General features: G+C 41.6%; 1 protein-coding gene across 3 annotated transcripts in view; it reads right to left on the bottom strand.

Annotated features, from left to right (window-relative positions):
• Positions 1-17,547, bottom strand: part of paplna (papilin a, proteoglycan-like sulfated glycoprotein) — a 37,840-nt gene that overhangs the window by 4,674 nt on the left and 15,619 nt on the right. For 2 of the 3 annotated variants that reach the window (XM_039786364.1, XM_039786366.1), the window contains 12 exons: positions 14,218-14,422; positions 13,098-13,274; positions 12,359-12,509; positions 8,340-8,420; positions 7,422-7,617; positions 7,077-7,161; positions 6,497-6,623; positions 5,179-5,623; positions 3,086-3,244; positions 2,867-2,994; positions 1,907-1,961; positions 1,539-1,685 (listed from right to left, as the gene is read on the bottom strand). In XM_039786364.1, coding sequence (XP_039642298.1) covers positions 1,539-1,685; positions 1,907-1,961; positions 2,867-2,994; positions 3,086-3,244; positions 5,179-5,623; positions 6,497-6,623; positions 7,077-7,161; positions 7,422-7,617; positions 8,340-8,420; positions 12,359-12,509; positions 13,098-13,274; positions 14,218-14,422 — 1,956 coding nt within the window. The remainder of the gene's footprint in view (positions 1-1,538; positions 1,686-1,906; positions 1,962-2,866; positions 2,995-3,085; positions 3,245-5,178; positions 5,624-6,496; positions 6,624-7,076; positions 7,162-7,421; positions 7,618-8,339; positions 8,421-12,358; positions 12,510-13,097; positions 13,275-14,217; positions 14,423-17,547) is intronic. The other variant, XM_039786365.1, reaches the window with a different exon arrangement.

Below are 17,547 nucleotides of genomic sequence, written 5' to 3'. Positions count from 1 at the left end.
CACCCCCCTTTTCAAAAGCCCATGTGTCTACACATGGGATGGGTCTACCCCACTTTCAAATTGTGCAAATGTTTGACTATATAAAATGATTCTCTCAAGTCGGCCCCTATATAAACAATGAAGAAATTAAAACCTCTTTTTCTTATACATAGTTTAGTAGTGTGCTTTCTGGCAGATTTTACCATTATGACCAACTTAATTATTTCCTGGATTTTGTATCATCATAGTCCCTAAATGTATGTAGAAATGCAGGAAATGGGATTCAAATAGAAAACATTTTTCTGGCAGAGGACCCCCCCCCCAGACCCCGCCCGCCGCTTCTCAAACCAAAGTTACACCCTTGGAGTCAACACACCTGTTCACACTGCTGACCTGAACAGGAAGGGTCATCTCCGCAGTTTAGCACTAGGCTGCACAATAAATCATTTTTTTTTTTTATTGCCATCGCAATATCAACGGGCGCAATAAAAACACCGCGAAAGACCGCAAGATCGCAAAATACACTCCGAGATGTGTAAAGAAAATATCAGCAGAAAACTACACTTTAAAATGTAACTGTCATTCTTTTTTGGTGGCGCCTTTTATATTCAATTCAATGTTTAGAAAATGTATTTCCTTTCATTTGTTTTAAATTCAACAAGCAATATCGTGTAATGTATACCAGAGTTGATTCTAGGATCAGAGCTTTAGGGGGGGGGGAACTCAGGCCCCTAATGAGAATGTGACACAGATACAGTGCCTTGCAAAAGTGTTAGAGACTCAGCCGAAGGCGGGAGTCTGACACAACCATCTCCGATTGGCCAACACTACGTTTTCTGTTAACCCTTTCCTTGACTGGGTTACAGGTGCATAGCATTGGCGACAGACACACAGGATATTAAACCTTTTTTAAGCCCTTTGAACCTGTAATTGTTTGTCCTCTGTCACTGACAGACAAGTTCGCAAACTCTAACTTGAAGCATTAAAATTGATTAAAAAAAATAATTATTATATTTTTAGGGGGGCTGATATGAAATTTAGGGGGGCTTGAGCCATGACTTATACTGAAAGCAGCAGAAATGCAGAATTGAGTACACTTTAATATCTGTTTATTTATCGCAAGTAATATCGTTATCGCGATATTCAACAACGTTATCGCATATTTTCCTCATATCGTGCTGCCCTGATTAGCACAATACGTCTGCATGTACAGTTATGCAGCATTGAGTGTATTCCGATCCTTTACTTACTATCCTAGTAAGTAAAAGTAGCAATAATACACTCTGAAAATAGGCCTGCTACATTACAAGTAAAAGTCCTGCATTCAAAACCTTGCTTAAGTAAAATTACAAAAGTATTATCAGCTAAATGTATTTAATAAGAATATGTTACAACGTAATTGTAATTTTTCTGGTTACAAGATCATTTCTTTGCCAAGTAGAACATCTTAGAACAAAATCCACTTTTTCTTTTCTCTGGACTTTGACAATTGCTTAGAAACACAATCTTATATGTATCAGATACTGTCCATGCATTCCTTTGAGCAGTGTGATGATTACCTGGAGTCACTGAGGGCGTGTCCATCTTTAGTCCACTGAATGTTGACAGACTGAAGTGCTGAGGAAGGGACGATGGTGCAGGACAGTCTGGCAGTTTGTCCCGCTCGCATTTCCAGCAAAGATGAGCTTGACCGCTCAATACTGAACCTAGGAGAAATGACAGTAACAGAAAGTCAGTGGCTGTTTCATTTCATTATTTACAGCTACACACATTTATTATATATTAAAGAATACAATATACTAAGGTTCACAGAGTTTGGTGTTTTGTTTCTATAATCTTCAATTTCTCTTGTTTACAAAGGTCAAGTGATTGTATATTTTCTTCTTTATATTCTATGTTGAAAGCCTTTTTGTTAGATTGTTCTTACCGAGGGAGAGGACCATCTCTGGGCAGTGAGGTTGGAACCAGCTGAGAGGATCCCTCTATGAGGCACACACACACACACACACACACACACACACACACACACACACACACACACAACTGAGTTAATGTTCCTGTCATAATTCACTTACACAATGTTACATTAACACATCATGTTTAAAGACCGGCTTACGTTTTTAAGGTCAGCGTGTTCTGACACAACCTCTGACATCATCTATGACATCAGGGCTTTGCCCCGATCTTCTTCGTGACTAATTGGGGTTAAAGTCGGTCAAATTAACATTTTGACCGAATCTGGCCCCAATTAGCCCGACAGCTGGAATTAGGACAGCTGAAGACATGAAAGGGTGCAGAAAGGGGGAATGACATGCAGCCATAGACTGTTACACAGTCTATGCATGCAGCAAAGGGCCACATGTCGGAGTCGAACCCGTGGCTGCTGCATCGAGGAGTAAAACTGTACATATGGGCGCACGCTCTACCAACTGAGCTACCCAGGCACCCATATGCTACACTCTGTTTCTATCCATACAGGTTTTGAATTTGTAAATAGAAATCAAAAGTTTATTTTTCATCAGTGATTAACAAGAACAGATAAGGAATTATGACAAAATATTGACGAAGCAAATTACTTCCATACAGCAGGTTCAAACTGCTTATGTTTGCCAACACTTTAGAGGAAGTCTTGCACAATAACTCCACAGTGGTTTTATTAAACAGGTGAAATTATTTTATCTCTGCATTTAGAGCTGGGCGATATGGAGAAAATCAAATACAACTATATTTTTGACCAAATACCTCAATATAGATGTGTGGGGTTGACAATTTCACAAAATGTTAACACAATGTCAACATTAATTCAACACTTTTTGAAGACGATATCTCGCCATATATATCAATATCGATATAATATCAATATATTGCCCAGCCCTGTCTGCATTACCTGAGACAGACAGGTAAATGTAGCGGTGGTCTCTCTCCTGTTCACGAGTAGCCACGCACAAGAACCAACCAGAGTCCGACTTAGTCAGAGGACCAACTAACAGGGAACCATTGGGCTGCTGGAGATGCCTAAGGAACATAGAAATAAAGAAGTAGAGAATAGTCACAAACGCTGACAGAAAGCCTTATCAAATATACTGCGTGTGTGCCTTCTACTGACCTGTGAGTAGACAGAGGGACGCCGTCTCTTCTCCACTGGACACTGACAGTGGAGGACGGCGGCGGGCTGACTCGGCAGGGCAGCACAACTGTCTGGCCCACTAAAGCTTCCACTGTGGAGGGGTCCGTCTTATCAATGCTCACTTCTCCCAGGGTCAAACTGAGGAAAGAGGAACAGGATACCAAGACAGAAGGAAGCAAAGGAAGGAAAGGAAGGAAAGGAGGAAAAGAAGGATGGAGGATCAGGAGGCAGTTGGAAGATTGAAGTGAAGAAGAGAATGAAAGAGTCACTTTATGCTCCACTGTTGGTACTTTTATTAGCAGTCACCAAAGCAAGCATAAAGATCGCCCACAACCTGGCTTCAGAAGTTTATCAGAGAGAAAAGACAGAGAGGAAACCCAGCTTTGGCTCACAAACGGCCCATGCAACATGAAAAGTGACGAGACAAAACAATGCAACCTTCACCCACATAACAACTCCTTCAGTGCGCTACGATTTAAAGACAAAGGACAGTTTGCTTCATACCAGAATAAACCCAAAGTAAGTTCCCAGCGTGACTAGCAACTTGCAACGTCCCCAAAAGAAAGCTAAAACCTATGATGTAGCTCAGTGGTCAGCAACCTTTTTTCAAATGAAGTGTCATTTTAAAAATGTTCTCATTAATCCATGTGCCATATCAGATCAGCATTAAGCCTGCCATCATCTACCGAGCCCGCTCAGGCATATTTATTTCATATTTAATGAATACTGATGGGGAAAAGGTCAATCCACTACAACTACCGGGAATGTGCTCCTGCCAATGGGTGTGAAAGAGGTCATTTGGGATTGGAACATTCCAAAAACCTCTTACACACGTATTGCCAGTGTGCCATTGGTTGAGCTACCGCGTGCCCAAGGTTGCTGACCCCTGATGTAGCTAATACACCCGACTACACAAATGTAAGGTGGAGAAAGACAGAGTTTAGTGACAACACAAAACCGACAACATAAAGCATCACAGCAAAACCTTTATTAGTGTGATCTAGTGACATCAAGGTGGCAACACAAAGCACAAAGGTGATGGCGACTGACACAGTGAGGTAGCAGGCACACATAAGCACAAGACGACTAACGTTAACTCCACGCAGACAGTGAAAAGTCCCACAAGCATCAAAGGAAAAAGAGCTGTCCATTTTAGGGTCGCTGTGAGGTTGACGACTTCTCCCCGACATTTTGTCAAATTCAAAAGGAAGAAACGAGCGTGAGAGCGAGAGTCTGTGGAGCTAGAGGTACAGTAGCGTAGCTGTGGTTGTATTTTACAAAGCAAGGGGTTCAGATTATATTGGCATTACAAAAATGATGTGCATCTACATACTGAAAAAAGAATGTTGCATAAAATAAAGCACATATAGAAGTCTTTAAAGAGTAACTTAACACCAGGCTGACTGCCTTCTCTGGTTAAACGTTTCGGGTCTGTTGCATCTGTAACCACACCCAGTTATGTCATGATGTGCCGTGATGTACTGACACACGCTGAAGTACCCTTCTACACCACTGCAGCAAAAACAAGGCAAGACTCAGGGGGGGTGTGAAGTTACTCTTTGGGTTTGCCGTTTCTGTCTCAGCTTGGAAAGGAAGGCTGTTAATTTGGTCTCCATTTTCATTTCTCTTGCATTTACCCGTACAGATGCTTCATTGGTAATTAATACATTTTACTGAAGACATTTAAAAATCCAATTGTGTGCATTATGTGAACTTTTTGTTTTAATATTAAACATGTTTGTGCCTAATTCTGGATCTGGTTCATGTAAATTTGTTGCGCAGGACTTGGAGGACCATGCAGGCTGGGAGTATTTGTAGACATAGAGACAATGTTTAACAACTTTAACTTGGACTTCATCATCATATTTTATGGGGTAAGTGAATGATGGACATGATTTGTCTCCTTCAGCTCACTCTATGGCCCCACCCGCACCCAGCAGGGCTGAGTGGGCTGGGGCTCCTTCAGCAGGGGTAGGAAGGCTGTTACCAGCATTATGAGGCTAGTGGAGGCGGGGCTGGGCTGGGCAGGGAGTGAGCTTTTGGCCGTGCTCCCTGGGCCTTCGGGGACTTACCTTGCTGCTGGGCCCATGTGCTGTGCAGCAGTAGCAGGGGAAGGTCTGCGGGGGCGCAGATGGACTCTAGCTCTGTGGGCATGTGAGGCGGCACTGGTGGCCTGTCTGCCAGTGCCCGTGCCTCCCTGCACTGTGAAAATCCTCCCCATGTTGCGGGACCCCGCACCTGTTGACCCTCCTCCAGATGTGGAGCTTCCAGGGGTAGATTCTCTTCTAGAAGTGGGCTCTCCGGCGGGAGCGAGCGGCCCCGGGCCCTGCTGACTCGGTGAAGGCGCCTGGCACGCCCTCTGGCAATCAGCCCGGCTCATGAAGTTGTTGCTGTTGCCGTGGCAACTTCCGTACCAGAAGTGCAGACACTTGGAGGTGATGACGTCGTAGTGGTAGCGTGGCGTCCAGGTGCTGCAGGAGCCGGCAGCACGAGGCAGGGAGCAGATGGAGAGCTCAACTACAGCACAGAAACACAACAGGACAACGTTACCAACATCAAGTCTTCAGGCTGCACTTCGAGGACTAATGAATGGCTTTTCCTGCACTTTCAAATGTATCACCCGTCTTCATCAACGGAAAAACCGATACAATTTAAAGCTCCTGGAAAACCTACTAAGTTTGTGACTTTAATACTTTTTTTTAAATACTATGTTATCCAAGCATTAAACAACTTTCACTCCTTTTTCTCATCAATCTTTTAAAGGCCCTGAACACCCACATAGGTGATTTTAGTTATTCTGGCTGATTAGACCTCTCCCCAGGACTGTGTGGCCATGTATAGACTGATTGACTGACATCTTCCTGAGTCTCTTGTTAGCTTTGTTGCACCTGTTAGGGACAAATGACAGCTTTATCATGTTTATTCCCATCAAAGCTCTAAAAAAGAAGAACTAAAAGAAGAACTAAAAAAAAACTGTGTGGGTGTTCAGAGGCTTTAACAAATAAAACAACAATTCTCTAATACCACATCTTTGATTATAATCAGATAAGTTTCTTTGGCTCGACAAAGACTACAACCCCGAAGACTCAAATCGAATGAACTGGATTTAAATTATGTTGTGAATTTAAATGCTTAGGTCAACTGGGGATATTTGGGCAGGAAAAGTGAAAATGTACTGTATATTATCCCCTGCTTGCACTATATCACAGCAGTGGAGCGTCTTAGTGGCCAAAAGCAAAAGGCTAGGTTATACTAGACAGATCCACATGGGAATTAATGTTAGTTGATGACCATTGACCAAGTAGTACTCTTCGCAAATAAAAAAAAAAAGAGTTTAAGAACGCAAAAAAAACATTGTGTAGGAAGATTTGCAACTTCTCAGTCTCTTACTGTGGTTGGGTGGGTTGGGGCAGCCCTCCCCGTTGGGTCCTCCTGCAGGTGTGGTGCGGTCATAACAGCACCCGTAGGTGGTGAGACGGCACTGTGCTGCATTCTCAGTGGGGAGAGAAGAAGCAGCCTGAGGACATGCGACATGACAGATTAGAAGAAAGGTTTTATGGTCTGTCAGGTTGCTGCTGTGTAGAAGAGTTTGTCACCAAACATGTGCAGTGTTTTACTTGGTTTGTGGAAGACTTAGGTACATGTTTAGGGGTCTTCTCTTAAGAAAATTTTACTTTTTCACAAAAAAAAAGAATTTCTCATCATTTTGGACCATAATTATTTCTATATATGTGTCTAAATGTTGATAAAAAGCTAGAGCAGATAAATAAATAACACTCAAAAAGCTTAAAGAAAAAACTCACTAGGGACCAACTACACTTATTAGATCTGATGCTCAAATTGATTTTACATTCATTCAGCTTAGGTGGTGCCCAAAACTGCTTGGGTGCTGCGCCTAAGCCTTATAACGGCAGGGAAAAGCCTGCATGTGTACTGTGTAACTGTAAGAATTTCATGCATGTTTGCTTACAGTGGGTGCAGGGGCAGCATACTCGGCGCAGCCCTCCCTGTTGGGGCCCTGAGCAGCCGTCACGCGGTCTTGGCAGCAGCCATAACTGACACACAGAACAAAACAAATGAAAAAGACGAGTACAAACAATAAAACACTTTGTATGGAACATTTGTGCCAAAAATAACTTTGCAACTTTGGCATTTCTAATAAAAGCTTAGCCCCTGGTCACTTAGTGGGATCTACTGTGGTCATAGTAATGCCAACCAGTGTCTGGTTAGAGTGCTATAAAAGTGACCCCCCAGACAAAAACAGACTCCATATGTAACCTCAACCACAGTGAAATGACAGGCTGGAGCTGGATACCTGGTCTGGGCGCAGTGTGGCTGGGCAGGAGGGGGAGATGGGACATGTGGGCAGCCCAGACCCTGGGGTCCCCCGGCTGAGGTACGTCCATCTGGGCAGCAGCCGTAATAGGTCTGGCTGCAGTGGAGGGCTGGGGCGGAACCGTGAGGGTCCTGGACTGTGTTTGTACGTGTTGGATCTGTCTCTGGCCGGCGGGCTACGATGAAACCAAGAGAGCAAATTCGTTCACACATCGCTTTAGAAATATATACTAGATTCTAAACTATTGTGCTCAAGGCCACGCAGTGAGAATTCACAGGCAGCTGAAACACAAAAGAACGCGAAAAGGTAAATAGCTGCTACAATACGCATACATACGTATCATCAATCAAAGAAAAGAAAACATTTGAAAACAAAGATAACGCAGGGAACAGAACTGGGACAAGAAGTGCATTCAGAATAAACAATCTCACAGAAAATAAACACACACAAGACCCCAAACTTGAAATTCCTGACCACTGGGACGGTGCTGCAGAATGCCAGAACATGCCAAAAAAAACACCCGAGCCAGCCCTCGCACACTTCAGTGCTCCGGAAATATTTTAATCAGGCCAACAATGCCAATGGAACCCTGAAAACATGTCAATCAGGCCTGGATAATTAGTGCTGGGACAGGGGCTGGGTGGGGAAGGGGGCAATGGGCACAAAGTGACAGGAGTTATATCAGCAGAGAGGGGGGGTGCAGGGGAACTGAGGGGAAGCCATTATCAGGGTGCAACACCTACTATTTGCTAATGTGATAAATGCTAATATCTTGTATACAGATAGATTTGGGTATGAAATGCTTAGAGTGAGTATTCATTCATTATTCAGGCATTAGAGGGATATTGCTGATGAGTTAAAGGGAAAAAGATATAATTAGAGATAGAGCAGCCCAACCTGTTGCGTGGTCTGGCACATAGGGCTGGAAAACAGTGTGCGTGGTGTCGTGTCCTCGTGTGTCCTGGATGCTGGGAACCACTGCACAAAGACGTACAAGAAAACACAACAATAGGGATGAAACGATACACCCAACTCACGATTCACAATTTTAGGTCCGCAATGCCATTTTTTCGACAGAAAGGTGCTGCAGGCAAAGGCCTGAAAAAACTGCGCAAAACAACATTGTGATTTCTAATTCCATATTAAAAAAAACTAAATCAACAGAAAAAGATCTCTTCAGATGAATAGACTAAGAAGACGTAGTGACGCCTGAAATCAAACAAGTGAAATCAAAAGTAGATTTAAAGTAGTTTAGGCCCTTTAAAAATTCAATCATTTTTATTTCAACTGGTTGGAATCTTTACACATTTATATAGATTTTTAATTGATCCATAGCTCAGTATACAATGTAGGTGGAGGTTGTAGAAGTGGTTGAATTATACTCACAGTGTGTGTGTGTGTGTGTGTGTGTGTGTGTGTGTGTGTGTGTGTGTGTGTGTGTGTGTGTGTGTGTGTGTGTGTGTGTGTGTGTGTGTGTGTGTGTGTGTGTGTTTTAAGAGAGCTAGAACATTTTACTTCAGGTTTTTTTGGTAAGAATATCCAATGTTAGACCTGGAGTGAGTATATATAATGTGAATATATATTCATATAGTAATGACTCTTTCCTCTATTGTCTTTTCCCTACTTGAAGGTATATGAAATTGATATGCAACATATTAGTGGTGCTACAGGTGATGGATGAATGGCTCAAACACAGGACTTCCACCCAGGTTTCAACTGTTTGTATGTTGTAAAAAAAAAAAAGGTTGGTTGACTCCCTACAAATATTAAGAATGTTTACTTTGACATTCTTCATAATATATCCTTGTAATTCCAATTTAGCAAAATGTATGACTTATCTGATGTTTGTGTGGTCTCTTTGAGAGAAACTGATAGTCACCTTTTTTAATGTAGCATTTCTTTTTAAATAAATGAAGCCATTTTATTTTTGATCCAATGTATGGTAGTTTGACATTTTAAAACCATCTTTAAAGCTGCTGTTTAGCTACCAGGACACCCCTGATATATATTGTACCAGTCTCTGCTATTACAGTAGTAGTATTTTGCAGCCCTGAGAGCTTTTTAGTGTTGGCGTTTTATCCATTGAAATGTTTAACCTTTCAATCATGGAATCAAAAGTTAAAATTGAAAAAGATTTATCTTGACAAAAGATTTCAGTTAAATACGTAATTCCTAAAATACATATCTTCTCATTGACAAGCTGAACTATTCCAAAGTGTAAAGTTGATTTAACGGAGGTCAGAATGTCCCTGCTGTATGAAAGGTAGCAGCTGCAGTAAAGCCTTCAGACTCCAGAACCACTTCATATGGTGTTAAGTTGGAAATGAGAGACCGGCTCCAGTTTACAGAAAATAAAAAAAAGGTCAATATATAAAACCTTTGCTGTCGAGATTTCAACATGATTGTGTTAGTTTAAAAACATCCTATTTTTTAAAAGACAAATAGACAGATAAGGGAATTTTTTTCAAATTCAGTTTGTGTCAGGAAACCGGATCACCCAGAGTAACAATATTCTTCTTTAGTGGAACCTGCTAGTCTTTGGAGTATGGTAATAAACTGGATCACCCAGAGTATGGCCACGCTTGCTTCTCCTTGTTGTGAGGCTGCAGACCCAATCACTGAGCTGCCATGTGGCCTCAGAAGAGGAGGGAGAGAGGATGGATGGGAGATGGATGGAGAAGAGAAAGCCCGGTTCACACAAGACTTCACACAAGTCTGGCGGTAGAGGGTAGTAGGTGGGGGAAGGGGCTGGGGGAATAGGGGTGAAGAAGAGGGGAAGGGGGGAGGAGGAAATAAAGGATGTTACTTCTCTCTCCTCTCCCTCCTCTCGTGCTTCTTTTCTGCCTCCTTTTCTTTTTTCAGTCTTTTCTCTCTTCTCATTTTCCTTTTTCTCTTTCTTCTCTCTCTTTGATTCCTCCTTCCTCTCTTTCTTGTCTCTTTTCTCCATCTCCTCCTTTTCTTTCTTCTGTCTTTTTAGTTCCTCCTTCTCTGCCTTCTTTTCCTGTCTTCTTAGCTTCTCCTTCTCCTTCTCACTTTTCTGTGTGAGCTCCTGGAGGCTGACTTGAAGAAGCTGGAGGTCAGTGTTGTGCCCTCTGAGGACCTCCAGTTCTTCTTCTCTTTGAGCCACCTTGATGTTCCACCCATCCTCCATCTCTCTGCTCTTCTTCTCTAGTTCCTGGAGGCTGAGGCTGAGGTCGGTGTTGTGCCCTCTGAGGACCTCCATCTCTTCTTCTCTTTGAGCCTCCTTGATGTTCCACCCATCCTCCATCTCTCTGCTCTTCTTCTCTAGTTCCTGGAGGCTGAGGCTGAGGTCGGTGTTGTGCCCTCTGAGGACCTCCATCTCTTCTTCTCTTTGAGCCTCCTTGATGTTCCACCCATCCTCCATCTCTCTGCTCTTTTTCTGCAGCTGCCGCAGTCTCTCGGAGATCACCTCCTTTTTCGACATCAAATCTGTGTTTTTCGACATCAAATGCTTGTTTTGCATCATCAAATCCTTTTTTTTCAGTTTGATAAGATTGGCCTCGTCCTGCCAGGCCTGTCTCATCCTCTTGTTCTCCTCTTTAATGGATGCATTGAACTGTTCGAACTCTGAACTCCAGTGGCTTTTGACTGCCTCTGTGAGATTTTTTTCTTCGGTCAAACTTTCCTTAAGAAGGCGGATCTCTTCATCTTTCTTTTCCCGTATTGTTCTTTCTGACTGTAGAGCCTTCAAGATTTCTCCCTTCTCCTCCACCAGGCCAGCATTCACTGCGGCCAGCTCTTCCATTTGTTTTTGGACCACCAGAAAGGCTTGTCTCAGGTCCTCAAGCTCTGCGCAGTGAGTTTTGGGAACAATGTTCGCCATGATAGCCACAAAAAAATACTTTTGAAGATATTTTAAAGATATTTCTTGTGGTACTGAAGTATTTTGTAGTATAATTGCTGTATTGCAGTTTAGTACAAAAGTGTTTCTGTTTTGAGCTCTGTTCCATCAAAGATGTGTCTCTCAGTGGAGGGCAGGTTTTAAGTAAGTGAACAGGTTGGGTCTCTCAGTAAGATTCAAAGGCACAGAATGGCATGTGATGGCATGACTATAGAATGTCATTAAATAATGTGACATCCTGTTTTCCTGACACACTACAGATAAAAAAAATAAATGAAATAAAAAAACTAATTTGAAATAAAATCCCGAATCTGTCTAATTGTCTTTTTAAATAGATTTTTTTTTTTTTTAAGTAACAGGTATTTATTTCATGACATGGGCCAAAACCAGCAATTCCAATTGGGTTATTTTATAACATAATATAGACATCCCAATAATAATACATTTATCGTGATACATTTTGTCGTACACCTTTGATGCAAAAGCTTATCTGGACAATTTAAAGGCTAAATAAACACTTATCCTTGAAGTTGTTCTTGGATATGTGTCAGATCCAACAAAGAACTACTGTGCAGTTAACAGTGGCATTTGCAGCATGTATTTTTGGGATGTATACATGGGATTTTCTGTCATGCTAACTGGTTCTTGTTGATTCAGTCATTTATTCTTTACTCCAGAAATCATTTACAAACATAAAACCTGAATTCCTGTGTGTACTTCAGGATTTTTCTAGATAGACATGCAGGAAGCGCATTTGCGTAAAAGGAGTAAAATTAACATTTTGTCTCATTACATTTTTTTAATTTTTTTTACACTGTATTACAATAGCATTTGTACCATCCATTGTATACTATAGGAGCATAATCTTTTTAACCTTATCTTACTTTACTTTTACTTTACTTTTTTTTTTACTTTATACACCATTTATTCTTACTTATATTTGATAAGCAATGTGTGCAATTTGCAATACAGTATAAAAAATAAATAAAAAAAAGTCAATGCATGTTGCAGGAGCAAGACGCCTAGTTTAGGAGCCGGTGTGGCATGCACTCACCCTGTGGGCTGTAGCAGGACTGGGTGTTGCAGCGCTCCATGGTGGAGGGTTTGGGGTGGGCGTTACATTGGCTCACAGGGTACAGGTTCCTCTCTCGGTCTGAGCAGATCACCTGCCGCTCTCGGGAGCCGGAGCCACAGCTCTTAGAGCACTGAAGGGAAACCGAGAGAGATTAGAACCAATGAAAACTGTCCAACTGGGAGACAGAAATGATGACCTCACATTCAGCCACAATAACTGCTAGAGATGTTCCGATTCCGATAACTGAACTTGCAAATCGGCCGATACAGAGTACCAATCTGATACTAGTACGTTGAAAAAATAATTATATATATATATATATACACATATATTATTATGCGTTAACAGCTGTATACTACTAATCCTGTATGGATGTGATATGATTACTATCATTGTTGTATGGTCTGGTTTAGATTAAAGCCGTGAACAAATACATACAGAGATTACACTGACTGAATGCCATAGAACTTTCTTTTATTATCTAATTAGACAGTCAGTCATAACAGATAATGAACATAAATGAACTGCTTTAAGGTAGATTTCTTTCAGGACACAATTATGTGGTATCAGATCGGTGGATAGACTGGAATACTTGCTGATACCGATACCAGCATTTTAAGGCAGTATCGGAGACTGGTATCGGTATCGGAACAACTCTAGTAACTGCACATGAGTGTCCCTGTATTGTTTTTGCTTGCTGTTCCCTATCCCCGCTCACCAGTCCCCAGTCTCCGACGTGCCAGCTGATCTGTCTCAGGCAGGCGGCCATCTCGCAGGGTCGGACGGCGGTCGGGCGGAGCAGAGCGCTGCAGGATGTTTCCTCCAGCCTCATTCCTGCTGAACCAACACAGGTGACTTCCCGGGTCTGTTCACCTGAACCACAGGTCACGGAGCACTGTGAACACAACAGCACACATTCTGTAACACCCATTACTCTTTAATGGTGAGGCTTAAATTCAGGGGCGTCGGACTGGGGGGGGAAAAGGGGACTGAGTGCCAGGGCCCTCAGGTGAGGAGGACCCAAAAAGATGCTAGAATGAATAGCTGTGGATGCGGGGAGGGGCCCATAGAAAATGCCTTTCTACAGGGCTCAGAATGTTGTGCTACGCCCCTGCTTAAAGTGATGCTGTTTGATATGATTTAAATGAAGTGCAAGAAGAGAAAGAAAAAAACAGAGCATACATTATGTAAAAAGACAATACTCTGCAGCTTGTGTTCCTTAAGAGTCTGTAGTTTTATCCAATGGACTCATTATTAAAATATGTTGCATCTAGTGTGTGTTTTAGGCTTACAGTATCCGACTTTTCTAGCTTCAGTTTGGGCTTCTCATGTAATCTTAGCATTACATGTAAGACTTTATTGATGATTATTCAGTCACAGAGCTAAGCATCTGTTCTTCTTCATAAATAAATATGAGACAAACACTCTTACCACTGTTTAAGATATTTTCAAGTTCTTCTTTTGCGCTAAAGTGAAGGATATCTTTGCTTGAAGAAGCTTTTGACCTGTTTAATAAGATCTTTACAATCCTTTTTTTAAGCAAAAAAAAGAGCTAGTAGCAGAGTCACACATCTCATTGCTTGTCTCATACGACCCATTTTATTAGCAGGTTCATTTTTTTCGTATAATTAGTTTTTCGCTTGTTTATTTTGCAGCAGGTGGGATATTGTTCACTTCAGTTGGATACGGTCAAGCTAGTCATGCTAAGCTAAATATGTTAATGAATGTAGTATTGTTGTATTAAGTAGAAATACAGGCAATTCATCTAAAACAAATCTTGTTCTTGGCCCAAATTGTTTGTTTGCTTTCATTAGTATCAGTTTCACCGGTTTACTCACCGCGCTCCATCTAGTCACTTGATACTCGGCGCACTTTTGCATGTTGCAGGTCTGCAGAGAGGGTGGTGCCTCAGCGTTGGCAGCACAAATGGCATCCTCCACCACGCGGGGCCCAGCGGCATCATGGGAGACGCACTGCACGCTGCGCACCTGAGAGCCTCCACCACAGGTAACCGAGCAGGTGTTCCACTCGCCGGTTTTCCAGCTGGGGAAACCCAGCGTGAGGAGAGGAGAGGTGAGACAGGAAACAGAAGTCAGGAGATGTAGGAATGCAGTGCAGAGAAAATGAAGACAGTTTCATGCCAACACTTTTTTTTTTTTTTTTATTGTCTGGTCAAAAGGACAAAGGGACAACAGACAATATTTAATTTGCCACTTTCTCAGAGAGGCAAATATTTATGGACAGCATCAATACAATGTGGGGAGTGATGGGAAATCCAAAGCATCTCAGGCCCACTTGTATTTCTAGTCTGTGACATGTGAACTTTGACATTTTTGTGAATTTCTTTGCAAAGTGCAGCATTAAATTGCTTTTTTCACGTTTATTTTTTACAGACTATTCATTAAGAACAAGTTCTTATTTACAATGGCGGCCTGAAAAGTGACAAAGCCACTTAGGGGAAGCGAAGGAGCAACTTGAAACAGCCCTTGAAAATCTGGTTTTGACTGACATCAAGTGGTTTAAGGTGTCACCTTGCTGCAGTGATGTAGTGGCACCAGGATGCCATGACATGTCTGTTTGGTGTGATTACAGGTACAACAGAGAATACAGCCAGCCACACACAGCAGTGATGCTCAGTTGTTTTTTTTTATCAGAGAAGTTTTATGTTAGCCTGGTGTGAAGTTACTATTTAAAGTGAAAGTCTGTATTGAATATATGCAAATAATAACTTTCTGTTTGTTTTATTAATCACCTATGTAGTATCAAATAGTAGGGGAAAATGTCCATCAATATTTCCCAGATTGACAGATTTCTTACTTGCTTTGTCTGACCAACAGAGCAAAACCTAAAGACATTTCATTTTCAATCATATCAAACAGAGAGAAGCAGCAACTCCTAAAACGTAAGAAGCTGGAACCGGATCATTTTTGGCATTTCTTTCTTAATAAACGACTTTAAACGACACATTTGTGTTGATGTATTTTTCCGTCAATCAACAAATCGACTAATAGTCGCAGCAGTAATTGAATATTTGCCTTCAATAACCAGTTTTTAGTTCAGACTCATATCAGTGGTTTGGAATGAAACCATTCTAATGAAATGCAAGCGTATAAAAGGATGCATTGTTTTAACCGAGCTACTAAACAGCCTCCTAATCTAATAGACATGATTATGTTAACAACAACACATCCTTTTGGAGAAGCCAGCCACCAGTCTCCCTCAGCAAAGAACGTATTCTTCACCTCCTGGTTAGTGTGAACAGACAATGATTATTGGGAAGCATTAATTACAAAGACTGAAAAGCACGTCTAAAAATCCCAAAAAAACTATCACCAGCAAGCTCACATTTTATCTCTGCCCCAGCTTTAACACACATATACAAGTCAGAGACGTGAACATTAACCCTCTGAGGATGAAGGACGCGCCGGTGTTTGAACAACAGACAATGCTTCTACTCAAAAAGCGATATCACAATATTTTATGTTGATTATACATTTACTCATTTATTAATATGCTGCACTACTTTTGTGAAGCAAAGACTTTGGTTAACGCATTTCAAGCACCAAAACAATTCATTGACATAAGTAAAGTTTCACGAGATTTGAGGAATTCCGAAAAAGCGAACGTCAACTTCGCAGCTTTGGGGCCAAATTATCTCTTTACACATTCGACAAATTTGGGCGTCACTATACAGAAAGCGGAGTTTGTTGAACATTTTGCTATGCAACACATGGGGGTTAGTTATACTGTATGCAAATACCCTTAAGAAATGTGAATTTAAGAGGATGTGTAAAAAACAAGTTTTTTTTTTTTTTTTAACTGTTTCTGGTCTATAGCTTTCAATTGAGGGATAATGAGGGAGCAGTTAGCATCACCGCGATCTTCATGAACATCTCAGGTTTCTGAGCAGCAGCAGCATCAAAGAAAAGAAGCAGGAAATACCACAGAGTCACTGACTGAAGCCCCGGCTATTTACTACCACACCCACTGCCATTCAGATCCACACAATCCCCAACACCCTGCATGACGACCTATAACCTTTTACAAACACCTCACAACACAGCAGCTGCACTAATGCACAGGGACAGAGTTTTACAGTTTGCTAAAGCAATCAGGCAGCAGCCCAGCTCAGGGATTGGGCACAGGGGCCACAGGTTGGGAGGTTAAAGAAGGGGGCTTTGATGGAAATCTGGAGTTAAATCACCGCTCGGTCTCCACGGAGAGCGACGTTAAGTGTGTCCAAGACAAATGAGGATCATTAAAAGTTTGAAAGGAGATCTCTGAGCTGGACTGTTGCCTTCGTTCTCACCCCACATGGAGGAACAGGCTTAGCGCTAAACACAGATGCTACAGAGTCAAACACATCTTAAGGGGGAGAGTTATCAGACGGACATTTTAATCCAAATGTATGACTTACTTTTGAATTCACTTTTGGCACTTAGCTTAAGGTCCGTCACAACTGTGTCCACAGTCAAAAGCAAACTCAAAACCTTTTTGTTTTCTCAGGCATTTGTTTAATTACAGTGTCTGTGTGTGTGTGTGTGTGTGTGTGTGTGTGTGTGTGTCTTTACTTATACGTACGTTTGAGGTTTGAACACAATCTACAATAATACATCATCATTTCTTTTCTGGTAATATTTTGTATTATTAATCTGAATCTGCAAAGCAACTTAAGTCATCAAATAAATGTAGTGCAGTAGAAAGTACAATAGTTGCCTCTGAATTGCAGTGAAGTATAAAGTATCAGAAAATGATATTTAAGCACCGTATTGGAACAAATGTGCATACACTCCACCACTCATCAGACTATGAATAGATCTACTTTATCAGTTAAGACCCCAGCGGGATTCAAACGACTTCAACGCCACAAACATAACTATAAACACTTTCTATTTTCTCCATGGGTTTCATTAAAAACATGCATGTGTTCGCTGGAGTCACATAAACAGGAAACAATGTGTGTGAGACCGCAACAGAAACGAGAGAGCGAGTGTGTGAATGTGTGTGTGTGTGTGTGTGTGTGTGTGTATGTATGTGTGTGTGTGTGTGTGTGTGTGTGTTGTATGTGATATTATATCGATATCGTGATATCGTCTTAGATTTTGGATATCGTAATATCATGATATAGCGTAAGTGTTGTCTCTTCCTGGTTTTAAAGGCTGCATTAC

The sequence above is a fragment of the Perca fluviatilis genome, chromosome 20, assembly GCF_010015445.1.
Source record: "Perca fluviatilis chromosome 20, GENO_Pfluv_1.0, whole genome shotgun sequence".
NCBI lineage: Eukaryota > Metazoa > Chordata > Actinopteri > Perciformes > Percidae > Perca > Perca fluviatilis.
Note: the sequence above shows the minus strand (reverse complement) of the source record. Positions and strands in the feature narration are given on the sequence as shown.